The sequence below is a fragment of the Charadrius vociferus genome, unplaced genomic scaffold (genome assembly GCF_000708025.1).
Source record: "Charadrius vociferus isolate BGI_N301 unplaced genomic scaffold, ASM70802v2 scaffold1077, whole genome shotgun sequence".
NCBI lineage: Eukaryota > Metazoa > Chordata > Aves > Charadriiformes > Charadriidae > Charadrius > Charadrius vociferus.
Window position 1 is genome coordinate 274282 of NW_009649168.1, and position 24312 is coordinate 298593.

Below are 24312 nucleotides of genomic sequence, written 5' to 3' on the forward strand. Positions count from 1 at the left end.
CTACGTTTTTGGATGCTTCTCCTCCCGGAGGTAGCCCACACCTGAGGAACCCACCTTCCGTATGCGCCAGGAATGAGCGGGACTGCAGGGGTATGTGCTGGTTTTTGTATCCCCGTCAGTGATGTGTGTGACCCTGGGGAGAGGGAGAGGGATGCTGGTAAGACAAGGCGGTGCTGGGGACCGCTGGAGAGAATGGTCCAAATCCTTCAGTTAAAGGTCTGGCCCAGTAATTTTCAGGAGTGACTTGGCCTTATCTCGGCAATGGTTTATAAGTTGCTATTTAAAGATGATAAAGAGCCTTACAGTTTAGTAAAGCTAATTGCCTCCCTCTGTTGAAGGAATGAGTGGCTGTAGTGCAGTTCCCATGCTCGTCTGTGCAAATGCTTTCCCTTCATCCCTGTGTTTCATTTGATGTGATGTTGTGCCCTACCAACTGCCGGTACGATGGTGATGGATTCTTGTCTTTGCTGTTTCAATGAACGCACAGCGCGCTCCTAATGAGGATGTAGCTGTGTTGGGCAATCCAGGGAGGTTTTGTACAAGCACGTTTTCAAGTGCTTTCGGAAGCATTACTCAGTCTACTTAAAATCAGTGTAGAAAGGGAGCTAATGCCTCCATTAAATATATTTTTAGCCCAGTTCCTCTAGGCTCAGACTTCCTTCATTTTGTCTGTCTTTATCCTCTTGAAAGTCTGAGCTGATGTACTGGCTGCGTGGGGCAGCACCTGCTAAGTTAATGGTAGAAGAGGCAAGCCTCGGATTTTTGAGCAAGGATAACAATGATTCCTCTTCTGTGGGAGAGAACAAAGGCCATAGCTCTCTTGACAATCTGAGCCCAAGCAGCCAGCCAGAAACCCCAAGGATTGGCTTTCCTCCTTACTTTTTTTTTTTTCCTCTTAAAAACGTTATTTTTTTTTTCAAAAGGATTTTGATTGATAGCAATTAAATGCACCAATAGTGCTTTAGACAAGGGCTGCCTTGGTTGCTATTTACAGAGAAAGAAATGGGTGCAGAGAGATGAAGTGGCTTGTTTACCACTCCACAGTAAATCAGAAATAAGAAAGGCAGTACCGAGAATCCATGCGGAGTCCCTGACTCTTTGTAATGGTTTACTCCTGCGCAGTGGAAGGAACGCTGTACCCTGTCAGCACGGTGGCATTTAACCCTCATTCTTGCCAGGGTAAATGAGGTTGCAAGGTGGTAAGTGGTGGAGAGGAAGGCCTCTGGTCTACAAGGTTGAGGGCGTTCAGATGGGGAGCAGATGATGACAAATAATGAAATTAAAGCAAAGGAAAGATTAAATTAATACATCAAGAAAAACTCAATAATGATAAGATTAACTGCAGTATAACCTCCTACAGGAAGCAGCAAAGGCAAAGCGTTTTAATCATTTAAAACAGGACTAAACATAGTTTTGGGTAACATATTATAGCACTGGAATAAATGACTATAAGCTGGTGCAGCTACTGAAGGCTTAGCCATAGCCCTACGGTTCCTAGAATGTTGTAGGTTTCTAAGGAGGGTATTGAGTTAATGCATCAGCCGTCTGGGTCTGCTCTATAGACTAATAGGTTAGGAGCGCTAACAAAGCGGATTGCTAGCTCGTATGTTTAAGTCAGCATGTAGGTCTGTTTATCTATCTATACATGTATATGTCTGTATTTATTTATATGTGTATGCGTGTATATGTGTATATAAATCTTACATCAGAATAGGTTATGATAGATGTTAAAAAGAAAAGTCATCCCTTTGCGGAATCAGCCTCAAACATGCTCTTTTAACTCTAATGTTGGTAAAATCACTGTTCCGAAACAGGACACTTGAAATGTTTCCTTATTTTCTACAAGCTGTTGGGGGCTAGGTGCATCGCCAGTCATGGGTGTGCATTGGGCCTGGAAGGGGCGTTTGTGCATGACCACAATAATTAGCCAAACAGTGTATGACAAGAGAAAAGGTGGGCGATGTTGTTCCTCACTCTGCCCTTCACAGATCCCCCCTGTTATGAAAGGGGACTTGAGAAAGGCAGAATGGAAGGAAAAAGTTACTCTTCTTAGGAGGTGAAATCAGTTATGTTTCAGGACCATGTGTTTCCTTACAATAAGTCATTCCTAGAAAGACCTCAGAAAGAGGTGCTAGGACTGACCACAGCTTGGTTCGAAGGATTAGCTTCCTGGCAGTACCACACAGTGTTACTTCAGTTTTTGGTTGACTAGAATTGTGTGACTTTTCCCAAACTAAGTGTAGAACTGCAAAAAGAAAATGCTGTCTCTACCACACTTTATCAACTGTTTTCCAAACCCCAGTACTGCTCCCCCTTCTCAAGCGGATGCATGCTGTAGATCCTGTGCTGGGACTGGAGAACTAAAATTGCTAACCTAGTCTACCCCCAAAATCAGTGCAACCCAGAAGCCATTGAGGAGACAACTGGAGCCCGAAGACTGGGAAAAAGCCAAACACCTCTCTGTCCATGCAAGGGATTTGGCTCTGGGGTTAGTTGTTATCAAGTATAGATCCAGACATTATTTGGCTACTATTTACAATGGGTTGTATGTCCAGTGCTAGCAAAGAAATTTATATATAGAAAACAGAAATAAAAAAGCATGGGCATACATTACAAGAAACCTCTGTTAGACTTATGAACGCTTGATGCAGTTGAGTTCAGTGCTTTCTCATTCTTTGCCATTTGTGTGTACAGTATTAAAAAACAATCCTACCTTTTTTTTTTTCTTTTTAAAAATACAGAACTGGTAGTCTAGTCACACTCGTACAAGTAAGTGATAACAAAAATAGAAAGCAGATACCCATGTGGGACTAAAACTCTACTAAAGCCTGTCTTTTTTTTTTTTTTCCACAAATATGTTTTCACAGACAATAATTAGCAGACAAACACACTGTTTGCAATTGCACTGTATTGACTTAAAAGGCGGATACAAAATTGTCTAAATAAAGAATGCCATCCAGGGTGAAACAGTTGTGTGTGTGTGTGCGTGTGCACATAGCTGTGCTGACACAAGCTTGTATTTTCCTACTGTGCACCCAATCATGGACACATGCTCTGCTCTTTGTAATTCAGTGTTGCTCTGATGGGGTTCTGCTGCACACTCGCACGCACACACACAGAGGAATGGAAAGAGATTTCTGTGACAGGTGGCTTCTTTGTCTAAATCTTTTCCTATAAAAGAAAACAAAATGTGAAATTTTGGTTGGTTTAAAGGTTCTGCTCCATGAAGAAAAAAATTCACAAAATCCATTGTTTTTCACCTTTTCAGTCATTTCCTCATGAATAAATATTATCCATTAAAAACCTTTAAAAAGGTGCTGCGATACACAGTGTTATATTTCCATTTTCTTTATTGACTCTCTTGTTGCCATGATGATTCTTTCCCTCCAGCCTCCGCAGGTGATTTTTGCCCTGTACCATGGCACAACACGCTCTCCGTGCAGGTTTTTCCTTTAACCAGCCTCTTCCTCCATCTCCTCATTCTTCCTCCGTCCACAGCATGAACACGAGTCTGAAGAAAGCTGCCTTGTTAGGTCTCCATTGCTAATTCGATGACAAAACGTCAGGTTGGTCCATCCAGGCACAATTTGCAGCAAGAAAGGAACATGGAGGTGTGGAGGGAGAGGGGCACTGGTCTTCCAGCCTCCTTCTGTGCATGAGACATCTTACAAGGCAGAGACCTTGACTATGTTGCTTGTGGTGGTGGTGGAAATGTTCGTGGAGTGGCTGGGGCTGCTGGGCGGAGGCCTGCTCTCCCCTTCTGGCGTGAGTGCCGGCGGCGTGGGGATGCTGATGATGGCTGTCGTTATCTGGGCAGTTTTGCAGTTCGGTCTCAGCCCATCATCTGATTTCATGTTGAGACTGGAACGACTAGAAAACAAATTTAGTGTTTGGCTTTTTTTTTTTTTTTCTTTTAAACTAGAGAGCAGAAAGAATGGCAATGGTAGTTGTTCTTAATCTGTGTCTTATTTCTTTGAACTAAGGGGACCAAAGTATTCAGAAGACTGACTCCATTTAAATGTTCCCCCTGTTCCTGCAAGGCATCAGTTATTCCTACCCAGATTACACTAAGCTTTTTTATTATCCCCCCTCCCCCCCGGTTAGGATGCAGCTTTTCACAGGGCAAATTGTTCTATGTTTCCTTTTCATTCTTGCATAATTCTAGTTTAATTAAGAGGATCTCTAAATATACTGTCCTGCGTACTGTATCTTTTCAGAGCACAGGTCTTTTCTAAGAAAGAGATGTTGTCTTCCTTGCATTTCAAATTCACCATCCCTTGATCTTTTCTATTTTTTCATCTTTCTGCAGTAGTTTCAAGGATCTGGCCAGCTGGGAGCATTCTTATTAGATCTGCATCAATTGCATCCTATAATTAATTACAGAGGGAAAATGATAGGTTGATTTCTGTGCATCTGCACAGCTACGGGAGTCTGCTATTACCAGCCCAACAAGTTCGCTGTAAACACAAGGCCCGTCCTTTTAAAATGTAAAGCTCCCAGTTGGAAAGCTATTGCTGCTGTTGTCTCAGAGTGACTCACCAAGAGGATGTTTCTTGAAGGCTCAAGCATCCCCAGAACAGGGCGGAACCCACTCTGCTCCCCCCCGGCTGCCTCAGTCACAAGCTGAGAGTGGGGCAGTCTTAGGGACTGGGTGGTTCTGCCAGTGGTAACCAGTACACCCAGTTAGTTGCATTCCACAGGAAAAACCACTTAAAAGCTGTTTTTTCTCTCTCAATTCGCACACAGTTTGATAAGCAAGTGAAATAACAGACAGAGTTGACATTTAAAATATCACCGGTGTCTGATTTAGCACTGAAATAGGCAGAATAGTTGACATTCCCCTGAATTACTGGTTTAGGTGCTGGTTTAAACTATTGTCATCTTGAAACTGCAAGAGCCAGAGACTTGTTTTGTGCTTATTCATTCATAATTCATTCTCTGAAATGCCCTTCTGACTTCACCCTGGCACAAAGTAATGCCTTGCTGCCCTAAAGGCAGCGTTGTTTCAGTTTCTGGATCCCTTTGATAGGAGTGGGGAGAAGAAGAATGGTAAATTCAAAAATAGCCTGGTGTACAAGAAGCTTAATGGGCTGAGGGGGATTTTGAAAGTAATTTAGTATTTGCAAGAAAGATATGGTGAAGAAATGTTTTTTTCCAGCAAAATATGTATAAAATGAAAATTTGAAAATTTTCTACTGAAACACTTCTTCACCTGTGTCACTAATGGCTTTTTAGGTGAGAGCTACTAAAATACCATTGTGAAATTGCTCCTTATTTGTTTCTCGGTGATGCTTGATGCTTACAATTGTGATTTAGGCTTTTGGACAATGAAAATCAGTGAAGTGAGTGTCCCTGGTGGACCATCGCAGTGTGTACAGCCCTCTAACAGCTTCTGCTGACAGACACTGATTACCCGGTTGTCTTTGCCTGCTCCCAGTAAAGGTGTGGAAGTACTGGGCTATCTGGGAGGTGGCTGTGAAGTGGTCCTGTGCCGGCTTTGGTGAGAGGCGCACAGCTGGGAACTGCTGGCTCCTGCCTGTGTGATTAGCACTTCATAGGCAGGTTTCAGCTGGAATTCATTCTTCTATGTCCAGTTTGGCCAGAGAAGAGCTGCACTAGAGTCTAGCTTTGAGCTGGTTCTCCCCAGAACAGCTAGGAGCTGCTTGCTTTGGGTTGTCATTAGAAGGAGGGAACCAGAGATGCCCCCAGCACTAGACCCTTCTCCCTGGCTGCAGAATCGGCCTGCGAGAACGGTCAGTTGGGTAACGCACTTCATTCAGAGACTCGCATGCAGTATTTAGCAGCAAGAACCTACTTACTGTACCTTGTTGTAAGTGAGGGCTGCTCACTGCACTGGATGTGGATGGTGCTGAGCTCCTGCATACTCCGGAGGCGAGTGGCTGGCACGCTGGAGTTGGGAAGGTGGGTGGTCTTCTTGTTACGGCGAGAACAGCAGGAGGTGGTCAGTCCATGGTGACTCGACAAGGAGGGGCTCCGAGAAGAAGGATAGTTTTGCATTGAGCTCTCCATGCAGTTCTGCTCGAACAGTTGCTCATCTATGAACTCGTGGTTCTGGCGGGGAAAAGAACAGTGCCATTACTCTCTGGTTACACCAACAGCTTTGGCCCAACAGCAGTTTGTTTTCAACGGCACCTTTGGCCAGGTTGGTGGGATGTGTCAGCCCCTCGTCTGTGTAAGATGCTCTCTGCCTCTGTGCCTGATAATATTCGCACTAGGCAGGTCTTTAAAAGAAATGGTTCTGCCCTTCCACTCACTGCAACCAAGAGAAGATTTTGCTCTCTTGCATCAGTAGGGGAATAAGGGAAGCTGTTGCAGTGACAAAAGCGCGATAGCCTCTCAATGCTGTCTTGATTGTGTAGTCTGAGACGGTTAATACATTGTGTTCGGATTTCTTTTCATTTTTGTGTCTGGTTTCCAGAAGTGGCTTCAAAAATCTGCAATGCCACATGGTTATGAAACCCAAGAGGGGATTTAAGCTCCTTTTTCTTTGTCCCTGGGGACAGGATTGGATTGGATTGTATTTGCATGACCATCTTGACATGCAGCTTAATTGCAGGGTGTTGCTTGTATTGGCTGTTGGGTGCAAAGCGTACCTGCAGCTCGTTGGGTGCTGTTAGCTGAGTGGAAATAAACGTGGCAGGTGAGTGGGAAGCGTATAGGGGAAGGAAATTCAGAAAGCTGAATCTGTAAAGAGTTTTTGTGCTAAGGAACAAGAAATCCTGAAAGAAAGAACTCTTATGTGCGTGTATGAACACCCAAGTAGTTCTAGTGAACATACTTCATCCAGCCCCTGTCAGCATCAGAAAGCATGGGAAACAAAAGCAACCATGGTGAAGCAGCCATGGGTTTTCATTGGAACAACTAACAACTCTCACAGGGAACAAGAGCACTGGATAGCCAAAAAGAGCCACGTGCACAAACTCCCAAGGACAAGACCAGGAACGAGAAAGGAAGCAAACACTCTCTAGACACATCACAGAGACCATAGAGAAAACATTGAATTAAAAAGGAAATACCTTGATGGTGGAAGTTCGTACAGATAACAGGGGATCATCCACAAGATAGGACAATCCCTATGGGACAACATGCCAACAAAAGATAAAAACACAATTGATTGTCCATTCCGGCACCCAGACGTTTAGTCCCAGCATTGCATCTATTGCCTCAGCATTCCAGCCGCCTCGCTCAAGTTTGAATGGGCAACCGGACCTTCTCTTCACCAAACCTTGCCTGAATCAGACCCCTTTGTTCCTTCCTTCTCACACTTAAGCTTTTTAATATTATCTTCCTGGAAATAGAACAAAACTGGTAACAGATTTATTGCTTGGATCTTTTGAGAGGTGAAGGCAAAGGAAAACAAAGTTCCAGCTGCTGATTCACAAGTAACGAATTGGAATTGTATTGCCATTGGGTCACCAATGGATATGGGTTTTGATCGTACTCTGTGGAAACACAGAAGAAAGGTTTGGGTTGAAGGATTGCGTTCGATGCACTCAGCATTTGGAGAAAACATTGCATGTGAATGTCCATACTCAATCTGGGAGTTGGAACAAGTAGAAAAACTCTCCTTTTGTTTGAACAAACTCCATCTGTTGTGTTGATATGACAAAGTAACCTCTGTTATGGTGGTTACAAGTACTTTATGGTCACTTTGTCATCTGACACACCAGATTTGTGAGCCATTCAGAGCCATTCAATTGTAAAGCTGTGTGCTAGTGATGACCACAGATACCATGACAATAAATCATGTGCTTTTAGAATCCTTCTGCCTAGTTTAAGGAAAGGTGAATTGCCCATTGAAACAAGTTTGCAACCATGGTACATTCCTCATTCTATTCCTGCAACTTGGTCACAAAATGACTCTTCAGTATTTAAAAATTCTTTTACTACAGTTTAAATTTTGGGCAGGAGAACTGTTGCATAGTATTTTAATAGATGATGTGAAATAAAGAGTTTCCACACAAGCTGATTGAACTGTTTTGATTGACAATTTCAGATCAGAATCCAAACTTGCTATGTGATTTGATGCAACATCATGGTAATAACTAGCTGAAAAATGTCGGGGAAAACACGTTAAATATTGTGCAGATTCTCCCTCTAGGTTTTAATAAAAATTCAAAGGATTACTGTTACTGCCATTCTTTGCAGAAAAAAAAGCAATGTTTGGAACATTTTCAACCACCGAGACTCACTATCTGAGTAGGCTTGTGTGCTGGAGGCAATCCTGCTGTGTTAGCGCGGCAGGGTAATGCAGCCCCAAATTAGGATCCGCTTTGGCCATGTCACTTCCAGCACCCTATCCGGCTCGTTAGTGATGGAGCCACTCATGCAGCGCCCAGGGCTGTCCATCTGCCCTGTGCGGAGGTCAGAATTTCTATAAGCCTTTACGAAGTCGGGGCCTTACAAGGGCAGACCCTGGAGGTGGGGTTGTCGGCTTTTCTTTGCTTCAGCCAATTTGTTAGAGTGTCTGAATGGAAGTTTGCTTGAGAAATATGGGTCATAGTAGTGAAGCTTTTAAGGATAAAGTATTAAACTGAAGAGTCAGATTGTGAAATATCTGCTTGTTATGTAACATCTAAAATTTCTAAAAATAAAGGCAAGATGAGTCTTATAAAATAAATTCAATAGTCATTGATACAGGAAGAATCAGTTCACTGTCCTTGGAATGGTGACCTTTATAGCTCATTGTGATAAACCAGCTGTACTCAGCAGGTCACTAATTAGCCAGTCATCATCTTCCAGTGTATCGCTGAAGCCTAAGTGGTGTTATTCCAGCATAAGCCAAACTATGGATGTGACGGTGATTTATCTAAAAGAAAGCCCTTGCAAGTCAGAAATCAAAGGTATATTTGATGATGGATGCAGGTAGAAAAAGGCATGAATATTTCAAGTGTTAACCTCTCTTCATTCTTTCTAGAATGAACCATGGTATAGATAATGTGTTCCTTTACTGCAGAACCTTTTATATATACCTGGAAGTAAAACATATGTATCAAATAAATATCTGAAACGTTAAAAGAGACTTCTGCATACAGAATCACTTAATAATGAAAAATAAGATCCTCACTCCAACACCTTGCATGAGTTGAGCAGAAAAGTCATTGTCACAGAATCTGCTTGACTAGCTTTGGGATAGATTACCTGCTCTCCTAACCAGAACTGTAGTGAGAAAAGATATGTGCAACCTTTAAACCCATTAAGAGAGACCACCTGCTCTGTGCCATTTCAAGGGGTAGAGGTTCCTTTTTTCCAGCCTGTTGGCGCTGGCAACCAGACTGTGGTTAGCAGAACTGTCCTTTATTACTCATTAGCACAGGTGACGTGTATATACGATGTCTGACTGACAGCATAAGACAAATGCAGTTTAGTTCTTTCAGGAGGACTGAAGAAATTAAACTTAATGGACACCCTGTTTATAGGATTTCCCTAACCCTATGCTGAAGTTATTTACCTTCAAGTGAACTTCGCTGAGCAGCCTGCTATTGACTTTGCACTGGTGTAGATGACTGTGGAGTAGCAGATAATCACATCTTTATCCCTTTGCACAGTAATTACTTTTTTTTTTTTTTTTAATGAGGGCATTCTTGGGAGCTTGAGCGCCAGCCCCCTCTGGCATAGTTTGTATGTCTACTGAGTGCACGTCTTTTCCGTAGGCAGCCTGGGCCAGGCACAACGACCTGGGAAGATGTAAAAGGATTGTGTTGCTACTTACGGTTGTTTTTTCCAGGCAGTGCAGCAGGTGGTGATGTTGGCTTTCAATTAAGGAGGTGCCTTTAGTCATATGCTGTTCATCCTCAGTGGATCCCTGAATAGCCAGAAAAAGGGGGAGAAAAAAACCAAAATCTAAAGCAGGTGTAAAACCATGCAAAGAAGCAGAACTACCAGCATTAGCTTTCACAGGGATAAAGACAACAATTTCAGTGTTGCCGGCTCTCAGGTGTTTCTCATGACTCTTACGAGGTTACCTCATTCTTTTTCCTAATGATTTGGCTTGTAGGCTCAGGTGAAGAACTCGGCTTTGGTTCAAAACCAGTGAGTTTGTAGCCATTTTGTAGCTGTGGAGGACACCTGGGAAATACTGCTAACATATGATGTCAGGGCTCAGGAACCAGAAGGTAAAGAAGAAAAAGAACCTGTCCTCATTTATTAAAAAAAAAAACCAACAAACAACATTAAGACTTTTAATCTCGACGTGACCTTTGAATGCCAACAGATGTACCCTGAACTCTGGTCTCTGTTAGGAGACAAAACCCAAGCTGTCTGGCTTCGGCTGAGCGGGGAGCCTGGCTCTGCCCGACCTTGCGCCTGCTGGCACTCGTGTGCGGTACTGCCAGAGCCTCCCGAGGCACGGCTGCATGCCACATCAAAATATGCAAATCCCGGCTTCACGTCTTGGACTTTGTAATGCTGTTTCTAGAGATGGGACTCCTGGGTCTGTCTCTCCTCCTCATGGCCATCACCAGTGTTCTCCACACTTTGTGCCTGCCGTGTATTAAAAGGGGCTGCTCTTTCTCTGCCTCGGTGTATATGGTTATAGAATCCCAGACTGGCCAGGATTGGAAGGGACCTCTGGAGATCATCTAGTCCAACCCCCTTCCAGAGCAGGGCCACCTACAGCAGGTTGTTGGTGGGGAGTCTGTAGCGGGTCCTGAGGACTGGGTTCAGTGCAGACTGGAGATGTGTAACCGCCCTTGGCCAAGCCCTCTTGGAAAGGCAGGGAGAAGGGAGGAACAGGCAGATGCTATGTATGTAAGAATTAATATATATAAATCAACCTATTCAAGCATATGGCAAATGAGGAAGCATCATCCAGCAGTGGCAAAGGGTTTATGTTCCCCTGAAATACGGCAGCAGTTCCCTAGGAGAAGGAAGGTCCCATCTTCATTAGTTTCTAATGGATTGTGGCTCTCACTCAGTAGAATGGCTTACTGTGATTTATGTTTTAGTAACCCAGTGCCCAGGAACCCTCTGTGCATCATTTAGCACAAAACCAGAACAAGACAAACCTGTTCCAAAGACCTCACAATCCAGATACTTGACTACAGCAACATCTGGACAACGAGGGAGCAACTTTCCCCTGTGTGCCCAAACTGCTGAAATGCGGCTAAGAAATAAGGAAGCTCATTCAGAGAGTAGGGTGTGCTTTGAGGCAGGCAGGCAGCCTGTGCCATCTGGGAAGGGAGTGGGTACAGCTGAGAGTATTTAGGCTGAAAAACTGTTAAAAGGAGTGGTCCCTCCCAGGAAGGCATAGGAAGAGTTGAGAGGACGAACTGCTTGTGGCAGTTTGTGGGCTCTGAGTTGGAAGGACTGACTGAGGCACTTCTGCTGCTCTGTTCTCCACTCCTACATCAGGTTTGTGTGCACGTGGTGATTTGGGGAAGAGACTGCTCAGACTGTGGTGTTATTAGTGGTTAGGATAAGCTACAGATCTCAGACCAATCTCTGTGCTTTTGTTAAGCTGAGGGGCTTGATCCGCTTGAAGCAGCTGAAGTAGAAATGGATCAGAGGTTAGGAGCTCGAATCCAGTATGTGCGTAATGTTTAGCTCATGCAGAAAGCTTGGCATTGGGCATCCATCAAAACTGTAATAGGCCAATTTAGTCAACTCGTGGGGGGGGGGAGAGATCTAGGACTCTGGGTTTTTGTTTTCTGTGCTGTATCAGTGAATCAGATGCTTGTATTCCTCAAAATATAGCATGTCTTTTATCCTATGATCTGATGATCAGATACACCTCCGGAATGGAAGGAGAGAGTTTCTGTGCTATTTGAGACCCAGCATTATTTTTCTCATTTTCTCTGTTCTGTAGTGGATGTCGAGGATGTTCTCTTACTACTACTACTTAAGCTCCTGATTTTGAAATTCACTGTGATTTCATGACACATTAATCTGCGTGTGTCTTTGACTAGCATTTTCAGACAATTGCATGCATTAAAATAGCAATTAAGTGTTGTAAAATGTTTCCCTGTGCTCCATAAGTAAGGGGTGCCTGGTGTCTTCTGTAATGCTTGAATCTGAAAGCTGAACATTGATGTGCGTGGCTTGAATCTCTACTTAGACACGAAACAGCAGTATCTAACTGTTCAAGAGAGAAGATGGGTGGGATGGGAGAGATGGTAGAATATCTTGGCAGAAGTGCCAAGACATTGTCTGTTGCTCTCAAGGGGGTCAAATTCAACTATGCTTAAAGGATCGCTTTTAAATACACCCATGTGTCCCAGTGATTCACTGCACATGCACGTTCTGGATGCCTTTTCTGGGATGGTTCTGTGATCCTTAAGTGAAGGAATAACTCTGCCTCTGACAGGTGCCAAAACACTGCTGAACTGGTACATGAAGGAAGCTGACTTACTGTACACAGAATTAATAGATTCCTATGGGAATGCATCTTAGGCAGGTTATGGATTTTTTTTTTTTGTTTTGTTGCTGTTGTTTTGGAAGATGGAGCATTCCCAGAAGTATTTTTAGAAGTGGCCTAAAAAAAAATCCGTTCCATTTTTCTTATTAACAATCCTCCTGGTGAGCTAACACATCAAGCAGGTCCTGTTTGTACCCTGCTGAGATTACTGACTCTGCCGAAGTCTGTGTTGGAATGTTTCCCATGGAGGTCCTTGCAAGCCCTAAAGCAACTATGACGCTGCACTAAAACACTAGAAGAGGAGAGAGAAAGAGCACATATTGCAAACAGTATCTTTTTATGAGGATTTGCTTGAGAGGAGGTCTAAATGGAATCTGAAAGCAAAGATAGAGCTTCCAGACCTCTGGCAGAAGATCTAAGGCAATTTTGGCAGCACAACTTAGTCTCTCCCCCTGCCTTCCACATCCAGGCTGGGCTTGCTGCTGGTGGAAATGGGTCCAGGGGTGGCAGTGACCAGGAATAAAGAGTGGCATCCATGACTATGACTCGTACCTTATCTTCCTTTCACTTTTTCTTCAGTCAGCTCAGTGTTTTCAGTAATAAAGAGTATGCGATCACTGAGAACATCCTAGCATGCAAATTAAGAATGAGAACTGCAGAAACTACTGCCTGATGACGGTGAGAGTGCCAACATCACACAAATGCTTGGCATTTTGATAGTACTGTTGAGGAATGTATACCTCTAGAGATTGCATCAGTGGTACCTACATTACTGCAGGCAAACAAAATCTGTGTCTTCATTAGAAAAGTCTGGCTGTAATGAAAAAGCTGGTGGGGGGGAGGAGAGGAGATGGTTTCTTTTTGAGCTGGGATGCCAGTTTTGCAAGGATATGGTGCCAGCTACCATTCAGTTTGTTCTTGGAAGACATTCACCGAACTGCTGGTTGCTTGGAGGGAGACTGAAACACACTGTAGTGTCAGCTCTGAAATCCAAAATGCTTCCACTTTACCTCTTCTACTTAGTGCTTCAGTGCACCAAATTGGACACTGGTGAACTGAGATGAACTGATTCAGTGTTTAGACTGTCCCTTCCCATGAGAATGGCTATAACGCTTATCTATGGCTAATGCTTGTGAAAAGGCACAAGACCTCACAGCTTACTGTTCCTAGGATATCCACCTCCTAGCATTTTAGCTAGAAGGGAATTTCAGCTAGCTGTACAAGGAGATTAACGCTAAGAGGATATGTAGGCTGCTGCCATGGGAAGAAGCTCACCATCCCTTGAGCACTTCTGACATAAAGCCCACTAAAAATCTCTGTAAATGAGAAGAAAACAGTCTGAGTACTTCATGTCTAGATGGCAAATGCAAAATGCCACAAATCCACGTTTCTGAAGCAAGAGTCTGTATCCTTGCTAGGAGCAGAACTCCTTCCTGCTGCTGTCTTGGATAAATCCTTTTCTTTGCCTTTTCTTTACCTTGATGCAAGGCTACAGGCTGAAGACATGCTGTTCCCTTGAAAGATGGTGTCAGAGTATTCATTCTGGTGCTAACGAAAGGACATTCTGGCACATGTTCCGGAATCTTGAACAGTCCCTATTTCCCAATTTATTAGTTTGACTGCAGAGCCACAGCCAGGATACGTTCCGGGGCCGTTGTTTTTCTTGGGTAAACCCTCAAGGTGCCAGAGTGCAGGGCAATCTGCTGGGCGCTTGTAAAACAATTATACGTTGATCGGAGTACTGTGTGATTGCTAATGATGAAAGTGATGATATCTAGCGATGGCCGTGTAGTAATTGCGATTGGAATTACTGCTGGGTAACAAACCAGCCCGATGGCAATCTGGCCACGTGAAGTCCATTAAAGTTAGCATGAGTCCTGGGCAAGGTATCAAAATGGGATGTGTACCTGACCGATGAAGCAGTTTGATACTAATTTGACCGACAGATATGCACAGTATGTAGATAATATTTTGGCCCCTAATATAGCAACTACAGAAGTCACATTCCTTCCTATTTTTACAGCTTAAAAAATTTGGCTGGCTAGACTATGCTGTCATTCACATCTAGTACTTTGAAGAATAGTTTGTTCTCCTGCCATAAAATGGAAGGACATGAAACCTTGCCTTGTGGAGTTCAAACGGCCACGTATACCTTTACAACAAAGGATGCTCTGCAGTTCTGTAATTAATTAATGCCAGTACCTGCGGGTGGAGAGACATGTTTTGGTTCTTGACTGAGGCGTGAGGCTAGTCCTCGGGTAGGCAAAGGCCATTTCCCGGTGGGCGCGCAGATGCCAGGCACGGCTTTGGCAAGTTCCTTCTTAGTAAATTATGCTCCCGTATGTCATGGGTGGATGGCAATTCTTACTCCCCTGTCCTCTGTGCCTTTGATTATTTCAACAGGAGGTTCCTTAGGGTGGGGATATTTTCTTGCAAGGTATTAATACAAATGTATACAATATTCAGTGCTTTTCAAAGTAGGATTTGTGGATCTTATTGGGCTTTGGGGGAGTCATGCTAGCATTTAGAGCTGTAAGCCCCCCAGAAAGCAAGTTGCACTCAGAAACACTTGGGGAGACCTGCTCTGGGTGCTGCTATATATCTAAATTTAATTATTAATGGGTAAAAAAAATCCTCTAGAACCTCTTTAGAAATGTTTTTGTTTTCCTTCCTGTGTCTACAGTAGATTTGTAGCCAACAAAATGACCCTTCTTCTACTCCTTTTTGGGTAAGTGCCAGGAAATGAACCAATTCAGCCAAATATTTCTCTCAACCTCTTGCATTTTGGACTTAAGCACTGGTGCGTCAGCTGCTCTTCCGCAAGTGGTCTTGGCAGAGAGTTGTGGTTGACAGGAGAAGTGAGGAGATTCTTGTTGGGATGACAGGCTGGAAGATCAAGTGCAAACTGAGTGTCCCTGCTGAGCTCTTCTGGCATTTTAAAAACTAGAAATGTGAAGCTCCAAAGGAGGCTTTAAATTTGTCAAATTTTTGCATGTTCCGGGGTAATGAAATAGCAGAATCTCAGCTGAGCTGGCATCCCAGCCCCGAGCCTTTCCTTTGTGGGGATAAGGCTCTGGACGAGGTGTGACCAGTCTTCCTGGTCTCTCATGTTCTTGATAAAGAAACTTTTCTTGAACTGCTCAACAGCAACATATGGTTCAAGAAACAGATTTTCTGAGTGTCGCTGCCATTCGCAGAGCAGGAGACAACATTAGATGTGTAGTCGGAAGGCTCCAACTTGTTTTGGAGGGGGGAAGAGAAACTGATTTGGGCATCCTACCCTCCAAATCTGTACTTCATGAGAAGTGCTTTTGGAGGCTCAGTTTAAAAACTCTTGCAGTTGTAAAGGGACAGATTTCCCTATCTCGGTCCGCACTGCGTAGCATCCTACGTGCTAAATAAGGTTTCCCTCTGTGTGCTGTACCCACTGAACTGGGGGAGGAGTGGGCTCGGGTCCTAGTGAGCAGCTTTCACCGTGACCTGAAAAGGTTTTTTGGCTTTGATTTTACAAATGCAAGGATGCGTGCCAGGGGAAATAGTAGACGTTTGAAGGATTATGCCCCAAGTAAGGATGCGTGAACAAGTGCTAGGCAGCTCTGGTGGCTCAATTAAGCATGCTTCATCTCGCTCTTTGCTCCCCACGTGCATGAAAGGGTGATTTATTTGAAATGAAATCCATGAAATGTGCTAATACCTGCTCTGGTGTTGATCAGGCTTAATGTAATAACCTCCTCTCCTTTTCGCTGATTCTGCTGAGCAATCTGACGCACTTGAAACTTTTCTTCTCCTGAACAGCTAGTATTAGCCTCCAGAGGCCTTTCTGTTAAAAATAAACCCACCACCGAACTGCCTGAAACAGGAGCTAGGGAATATTTTCCTGTCCTGTTGGGCTTGATTAGATAGAATCATAGAATTTTTAGGTTGGAAAATACCTTTAAGATCATCAAGCCCAACCGTTAACCTGGCACTGCCAAGTCCACCACTAAACACCATATCTGTACGCCTTTTAAATACCTCCGGATAGTCCGTATTAGAGGGAGACTCTTGAAATAAATAACTCTATGTTGAAGGAGAGTGGATATTCATAGTGTAGGCAGACCCTGGGTGGTATAAATCAGTGCAGTTCCAACAGCTCTGTGGCACAGAGAGCTTTAAGGGAATGGGGAACCTGGTCATTGCTGGAGGGCCACGTCCTTTCCCAGCTCAAGGAGGAGCCCAAGAAAGCTTTTTTCCTCCCATCCACTCTTGCAACTGGATTCCAGCTGTCCCTCCACTTGGCACATACAGTACACAAACATAATTATAGCATAATGCCATGCCGTGTGCGCGGCTGCCACGGCGGATAATGAGCAATTAGGTGGCAATGGAGAGAGAAGGGGAGGGAGCCCGGGGAGAGGAGTGGGAATAGAGAGCTTCTCAAACTCTGTGGAAGGAGATGTTGTCTCTACACTTACCGTCAGCTCGAGGGCTTCGTTCAGGAGGCCGTTGCGCTTGCTGTGAAGATAAGCGTTGGAGCTGCCCGTTTTGGCCACTCGAATCCTCGCAAGCCGGGCTTTCTGTGAAGGAGGCAAACAAGCTGAAGTTAGAGCTTGGCACGCCGCGTGGCCGGTCCTGTGCTGGCAATAGCAGGAGGAAGGAAATGTCAGGTTCTCGCTCTGCCTGAAAAAGCCTGGGGGTGAAATACAAGGGGTGTGCAGAGAGGACAAAGCGCTGTTGAGAACAGCTCGTGCAGGTCTGTCTGCGGGGGTCGGGTGAGTATGTGTGTCTGTTCCATCTTAACATGAGAAGGAACTTCTTTACTTTGAGGGTAGTGGAGCACTGGAACAGGCTGCCCAGAGAGGTGGTGGAGTCTCCCACTCTGGAGACATTCAAAACCCGCCTGGACGCTGTCCTGTGTAACGTGCTGTAGGTGACCCTGCTCTGGCAGGAGGGTTGGACTAGATGATCTCCAGAGGTCCCTTCCAACCCTAACAATTCTGTGAATTCTGTGAATTCTGTGAAGCACATCTGCCTCAGTGCTCACAGCTTTCCGGAGGTAAGGAATGGGGTGCTGCAGATTTGTTTATCCTTCCAAAAGTTAATAGCCCTTTTTTGGGGGTGAGATGCAAAGCAACTAGAGACGCTTGTCTTGGACATACTCCTGTCATAGACTGACTGAAAGATGGTATGTGATCTAGCGGTGTGCACGTGCTCTGCGCACATGTTGCTTCCATGGCTCACCTTCTCTCTGGTGGTTTAATCCTCTCTCTTGCAGCTCTGTGCTGACATCTGTGTGGTCACTTGCTCTGCTTGTGCTGCAGCTAGCGCAGTGCCACCCCGGCCGCAGTGACGGCGGGCTGTCCTCTGCAGTGGCAGTTTATTAACTTTGGGATCTGATCATTCAAGACTTTGTCCAAAAATACGCATCTCTTGACAAACTGACAGAAGTCACTCTACAACAACACAGACATTCAACTCTTCTTGCTTTTATTTATCCCTGACCTTCTTGACTCCAGGGGGACAAGTTAGATGATAAAAAGCAGTTTGGATTAAAGCAAACAAGAAAAACTAATTGGGCCCTCTTCCTTTTTGATCACTCAGTCTTTAGCATTTCAGTTTTTCTTTTCAATTGTTGCCTGCTTCTCTGTCAAGTGCTGATTTGCCTTTTTCTTTTCTACTGTTAATTTATGACTCAAACACCATTAAAAGTAAATACATGAAATAGCTGTGGCTATTAAAAAATAATTACATTGTGCTGTAGTTTAAAATGCTGCATAATCTTTTAAATAACATGGAACTCGTGATTTTCCTTTCTAATTAGAGGTGCTAATGGGTATACACTGTAGGAAGAGTAAAGCCAAGAGGCAAATACCGGCAGTGGGTCCAGAGAGTGTAATAATTCCAGGAGCTCTATTACTGTACATGCGTGAGTGACTCTGGCCCTGAACATTTGAAAGATTTGTTTAACCTTAAAAGGTTCTGCTTAAGCAGACAATTTCTCAGGCAAAGATACGTACAGGATACTGGTTTGCAGCTTTAATTGGGTGACACAGACTATGACCAGTCTGAAAAATAGGTCTTCTTTTGACACCCCAAAATGGGGCCATCCCAAATTGACTTTCTTTTCTATACTTCACCTAGATTTCATTGTCCCATTTAACGCTAAGACTCCGGGTCAGTGTATGAGAGTGAAATCTCTGATGAAACTTAGTCGGTACTGGGGCCGAGGTGTCGCACAGGACGATCTGCCCACTCTGTGGAAGGGGCACGAGTGGTATTCGCAGGATGTCGACTGAGGGTACAACAAGAAAATTAAATCAGATCTTCAGTTTTTCTGAAGACTTTCCTAAACTGCGGTGTTGCTCTAGGCCCTGAATGAGAGTGGCCTGAGACTGTAATCCGGAGCAAAAACCGCAGATGACTACTATTGCATGAGCGTTAGAGGGAGAGAGCGGGGGATAAGGGACTGAAGGATATTCCATTTCCCAGTTATGTGGCATTGTCTCTCTCTTCCTGTTAATTACACTTCCATTAAATTATTTCTTCTATTTGCAAGTATATGCCTTTGTGTCTCTGTTCCTTACTTCTCACAGTGACCTTATCTCTTCTGTATCAGGACTGGATATTGGATCCAGTGATGGTCTTTACAGTGAGGCTCTGATGGCAACCACAGATGACTTCCCTTTCTGTGCTTGACAAAATATCGCTCCTTTGCTGTAGGAATTACCGGAGTCCCCCAACATACCCAGCTCACCTGGAGCAGGAAGGGTTTCATCCTCATCTTCAGTTCAGTCAATTGTTAAAGTGGATTCAGTCTTAGGCTCTTGTAATGAACATTATTCCCTCTGCCTCCAGGCTAGCAGGGGATCAAATATTAATAGCTGTACTCCACGTGGACTGAAGATGGTTCATTTCTGAGGTCTGTTCTCTTTTCTTCTTTGAAACAGGGCCACTAGCTATCTAAATAATTAAGCCCCATAGCTTTTGTAGTTTAGAACAGACATTGTTATTTTAAAAAATGTCAGTGGGGCAGGACAGAAGTTAATCGTATTCTCCTTGCACAAAAGATTGTCTAGGATAGTCACATTGCCTAACTTTGTGCCCCCGTCATGATTAAATTTGGTAGATATCTTGATTAACTCAGCTAGAGAAGTTAATTAAAATTGGTGCCTAAAATTGGTTTGGCCCTCCAGACAGTTTCCCACATTGGACTAGAAACAACTCTAAAATCAGAGTTTGTGTTTTTATGGGAAAGTCTGTGTGTAAACGTGCATATTTGGACAGCGTATCTATCAAGTGACACAAGCTCAACATGACATTTAGGTACCTGCCCCATGTTTATGTGGGACGCGGTACTTTGATCGTGTCTGGCGGTGACAAAGGGTTTAAGTGCAGCACAGCGCTCCGCTCCGATGTGCCGTGGAGGTTCCACACTGGCTTATGTGTCTGAGCAAAGTGGATTGAGGACTTGCAGAGCACCCGGCAGCAGTGTAAGAGGGGGGTTAGGGTGAGGAAGCGGGTAAAACCAGCTGTTTTGGGGGAGTTTGTGGTACCTGTTGGAACGCCTCAGCCCGGACTTGGCCGGCAGAGGTGCGCTTTGGCAGATCAGGTGAGGAGTGAATGACAGAGGCGAAAGTCTCGACCTGAGGGCACCCCACGCAAGCTTTGAAGCAGCAGTATTTTGCAGGGAACTGTACCATGTACTGTCACATATTTTGCTGTCAGAATGATGCTGATGGGGTCTTCCAAATTCTGCCAGTTTTTCACATGTGTGGATATGGTTTTGTCGTCCCTGTCCTGCAGAGCTCAGTGCTTCTGGTCTGCAGGACAGAAGATGGACAAGTGGAGGACCGTGTCTTTTGAGGGGTGGGGGGATGGCTGTCTTCTGCATCTTATCCCGCAAATGTGACAGACTAAAGGTTGTTAGGGCCAGGCCTGAGATCACTGTTACTGAATATAACCCCTGTGTGGAGAGTCTAAAAAAGGAAAAGAAAACGGCACACTGTGTCTGCATGTAGAGTGGTAAGAGGAGTTGCTAGGAAACCACAGGATCTCAAAATGCATATGACCTAATCTGGAAGATAATTTATATGATGAAAATAATAATACTAATGACAGCCACTTACAGGTTAGAATGATTAATTTGGTTATCTTGGAGCCCACGTGTTGCCGCGAGCAGGCTGGAAGGCAGGGCTCAGTACTTCTGGCTCCTTACTGCTTTTTAAGAAACTGGAGATTCGGGATAAGCAGGAAGGACAGTGAAGCCCTGTACACGTGGAGTGCTGAGATACGGTGGTGAGGATGATGGAAGGGGCTCTCAGCGTCCTGGGTATCTACATTTCCTAAAGAGACTGACAAAAAGAAAGAATAGCCCATCTTCATCTTTTAGCTGCTTTGGAGAAGTGCAAGGAGCAGCAGTTGCTGGCGAGGAGAAATGCTTACCAGATGGCAGGCCCAGGAAACAGCTAATTATTATTTATTGATGATTTTCATCTAGTTCTTATGGAGATAATGTTCATTCTTGATTTATGTGGTATAATAAACTATTAAGTTACAATCTATGATGTAATTTCGTATTTGCCAGACATCTTCAGCTTTCCAGCTCTTCTGTTCTTGAGCAAGGAGATGACTGGAGTACACGTATGTCAGGTACTACATGTAGGGGTCCTGGGTCTGCTCCTGCTCCCTCTTTGGACTGGAGCTGTTATTAGCATTATCCCTCGCAGCATGGTTGAGGCTGGAAGGGACCTCTGGAGGTCTCCTTGTCCCCAGCTCAAGCAGGGCAGCCTAGCCCAGGACTCTGTCCAGGTGGCTCTTGAACGCCTCCAAGGATGGAAACTCCACAACCTCTCTGGGCAGCCTGTGCCAGCGCTCGGTCACCCTCACGCTGAAAAAGTGTTTCCCTATGTTCAGACGGAGCCTCCTGTGTTTCAGTCTGTGCCCATCACCTCTGGTCCTGTCGCTGGGCACCACTGGAAAGAGCCTGGCTCCGTCCTCTCTGTACCCTCCCTTCGGGTATTTAGATACATTAAGAAGATCCCTCTGAGCCTTCTCTTCTCCAGGCTAAACACTCCCAGCTCTCTCGGCCTTTCCCATATGGGAGCTGCTCCAGGCCATATCCTGTCTAACTTCATCCGCTAAAACAACACTAAGTGCACTCCTGGCAGAAAATGCAGCTACAGGACATAATTAACAGTGCTTCACATTTTCCCCCTAAACAATTAGTAGTTTGAATATGCGTAGATCTATTGCTGACTGCTGCAGTGAGTCCAGTGGTGCAGTAGCTGTACACCACTGGCCTTCTAAGGCTGAAATGAACCTGTTCTCAAAAGTAATCAACAGAATATTTTGATCTGATTTTTTTACTCCCAAGCCGAAATATCACAGCCATTCAGTAAGTGCTCAATTTTCTTGTGTTTTTCTGCATCTGTTGCTAGTTTGGATCTGGACTTAAGTTCTAGATGGAAAGAACATAGTTGACTTTAGGCTGTAGAAAAGATAATGGAGTTTCTGCAGACTTAACAACAGGGCTTAGAGCGTGGAATGACAAAAATGTGTTTTCTTGTAGTTGTGTTCTCACCTTCCTAACATGATCTCATCTGTGGTACCTTTGACTAATTTTAGCATAAAATTCAGAAAGGGATTCAGCAAGACTTCAATTTGTACTGCTGAGTGGGAACTCGGTGCACATATGTAACTTGGAAAGGGAATGGAGGTAACCTTCGTCTGGTGGAAAATAGCTTAGCTCCCCGGCCTATTGGGGTAGTTTTTCCTTGCCAAGCAGAAAATGGAAAATTCTTTTAAAAAACATTCAAAAAAATACTAGTGGACAAGAAATTAAATGAATCTACTGTCTGTGGAGTGCTTTCCTCAATATAATCAGGCAACGCCGATCATCTGTCCTACTTACGGCTCTGGGAAGCTGATACGCCATCTTTAACAAAGCCTGGAAACAGGCTGGGCTGCCAAATTAGGACGCAGCGTTATTACATGTGTTTGAACGCTGAGTGAAATAATGGCTGTTTGAAAAGCAAATGGCCCATTTAATAAGTACTAGTTGTTATTCTGCTAGCCACGGCTCCATCTGGCTATTGTAATGGGCAGGCAGCGGACTTACAGCACTGTTAGAAAAGTTAGTTTCTGCAGATCATCTTTCTGTCATTTTTAACCTTTTTTTTTTTTTTTTCTAAAAACCAAAGTATGCACATCTGGGCTTTTCTTCCTCTCAAATCTTTACGTTAAACAGCTTTTGAGCCGAGTTTAAATATTCTGTCATTTCTGCTTTGGGGGAGATGTTGTAGAGCTGCATATGGAAATTAGATAGTGTAGAACTCATTATATTCCTATATAATTTGATAGAGCCACTTACAGTCAGACCTTGATCTTATTTTGGGCCTCTTCATTACTTTCCAGAGATGAAAGATTCCCCTCCCCTCCTCTGTGGCTCTCCTTTTAATCCTACCTTACCCTTGGCACCATTAAAGCAACAGAACATCATTTCAAATGCACCATATCGTTTAATCTCTTCCAACACTGAAGAACATGATGTTCGATCTATTTATAGAACAATGCACAGAAAATGGAGTTTAATGGATCTCGGCTTCTCTACTAGTCATAGATATCCTGGCTGATTAAATCTGGAACTTTTTAAAAATTGTCATAATACGCAAAACTTGCGGCAAGAAATGCAGGGCGGTCAGGAAGCCCCTGGAGCACGGAGACTGGTCCCCTCCTATTGCAAACTTCCTTTTGTACGTTTTCATCTTGAATTTAACAAGCTCTGGCTTAAACTGAGTGAAGCGCTTACTCCTACTGGGCATTTATTTTAGAACTTTGTTCTTCTCTTAGAAAACTCTCCTGATTTCCAACCTGCATGTATTTGTTGCCAATTTTACTCAGTTGCCATTGTATTGATGTCGTCTTTTTACATAGACCATTCCCCTTCTGGTGTTTGCTGCATTCTACAGGAAAGAATAGCATAAACTTCACTTTTTGTAGAGCTTGACGATTCTCACTTTATTCCTTTGCTTGACATTTAAGTAGTAAGCTTTTTTGGAGGCCATTTTGTAATTTTATCTTCTGTAGATGCCCTGCTTATTTCTAATACCTTTTTTTAGTTATCCATCCACCCAGTAAGGGTTACAGTCAGACCTTGATCTCCATACGAGCTGACCTTATGGACAGTTTTTCCTTGATCGAAATATGTTATACACAGTTACTGTGTCTTGGCTGAAATTCAAAGCTTCCGCTATGCTGAGGTTCCCACGCTACTGGTCTAGCTGACTGGCCGAGCCAGCTCACGGCACTTCTCAAGTTTACCTCAAAATAATGACAAAAGAAATTCCTACATATGCTTTTTTTTTTTTTTTTTTTTTTTTTTTGGTATTCCTGATGCTGTAACAGAGTTTAGCGCTTGGGTCAAAATCGCTCCAGGGAAGTGTGGTCAAAGAGGTGCTGTACCAGTTGTAGTGGGAATACGGTATAGAGTTAAAGTGAAGTATTATGGGGTGCAAATTAGGGTGTCAGAATTTGTCTGGAAATGTATTACTTAACAAATATCTTCTCCAGAAAAGAGCCTTGTGTTTTTCTGCATCATTAATAGAGAGGTTGCTGTTTTCTGTTATTCTAAAGTAAGTCTCTGCGTTTCACTGAAAGCAAAGTGTGATGAGCATCTGTCTGCCTGTGATTTATCTGTCTGTCGGTGTTTCCAGATCTCACTTTTATAACTTCTTTCACACGGCTCACACCCCTAATTAATAGCTATAAAGTATTCAGGGGATGGAGAAATTAACAGAATTTGATCTAGTGTCACATGCCAACTTACGAGACCTGATAGATGAACACTAATTAATGGTGTGGAGGCCTGTGGTTAGCGACAGAAAAGGAAGGTAAAAGCTTCACATAGCACTGCTCACACCTTCCCCGGGGAGAGGGTGAAAACATGGGGGGGGGGGGCG

General features: G+C 44.0%; 1 protein-coding gene across 1 annotated transcript in view; it reads right to left on the bottom strand.

The window, feature by feature from the left end:
• Nucleotides 1–3665: 3665 nt before the first annotated feature.
• KCND3 (potassium voltage-gated channel, Shal-related subfamily, member 3) overlaps nucleotides 3666–24312 on the bottom strand; it is a 119078-nt gene continuing 98431 nt past the window's right edge. The window contains exons 3-7 of the mRNA XM_009888435.1: nucleotides 16831–16932; nucleotides 9734–9826; nucleotides 7038–7094; nucleotides 5825–6072; nucleotides 3666–3870 (exon numbers count right to left, since the gene is read on the bottom strand). Coding sequence (XP_009886737.1) covers nucleotides 3666–3870; nucleotides 5825–6072; nucleotides 7038–7094; nucleotides 9734–9826; nucleotides 16831–16932 — 705 coding nt within the window. The remainder of the gene's footprint in view (nucleotides 3871–5824; nucleotides 6073–7037; nucleotides 7095–9733; nucleotides 9827–16830; nucleotides 16933–24312) is intronic.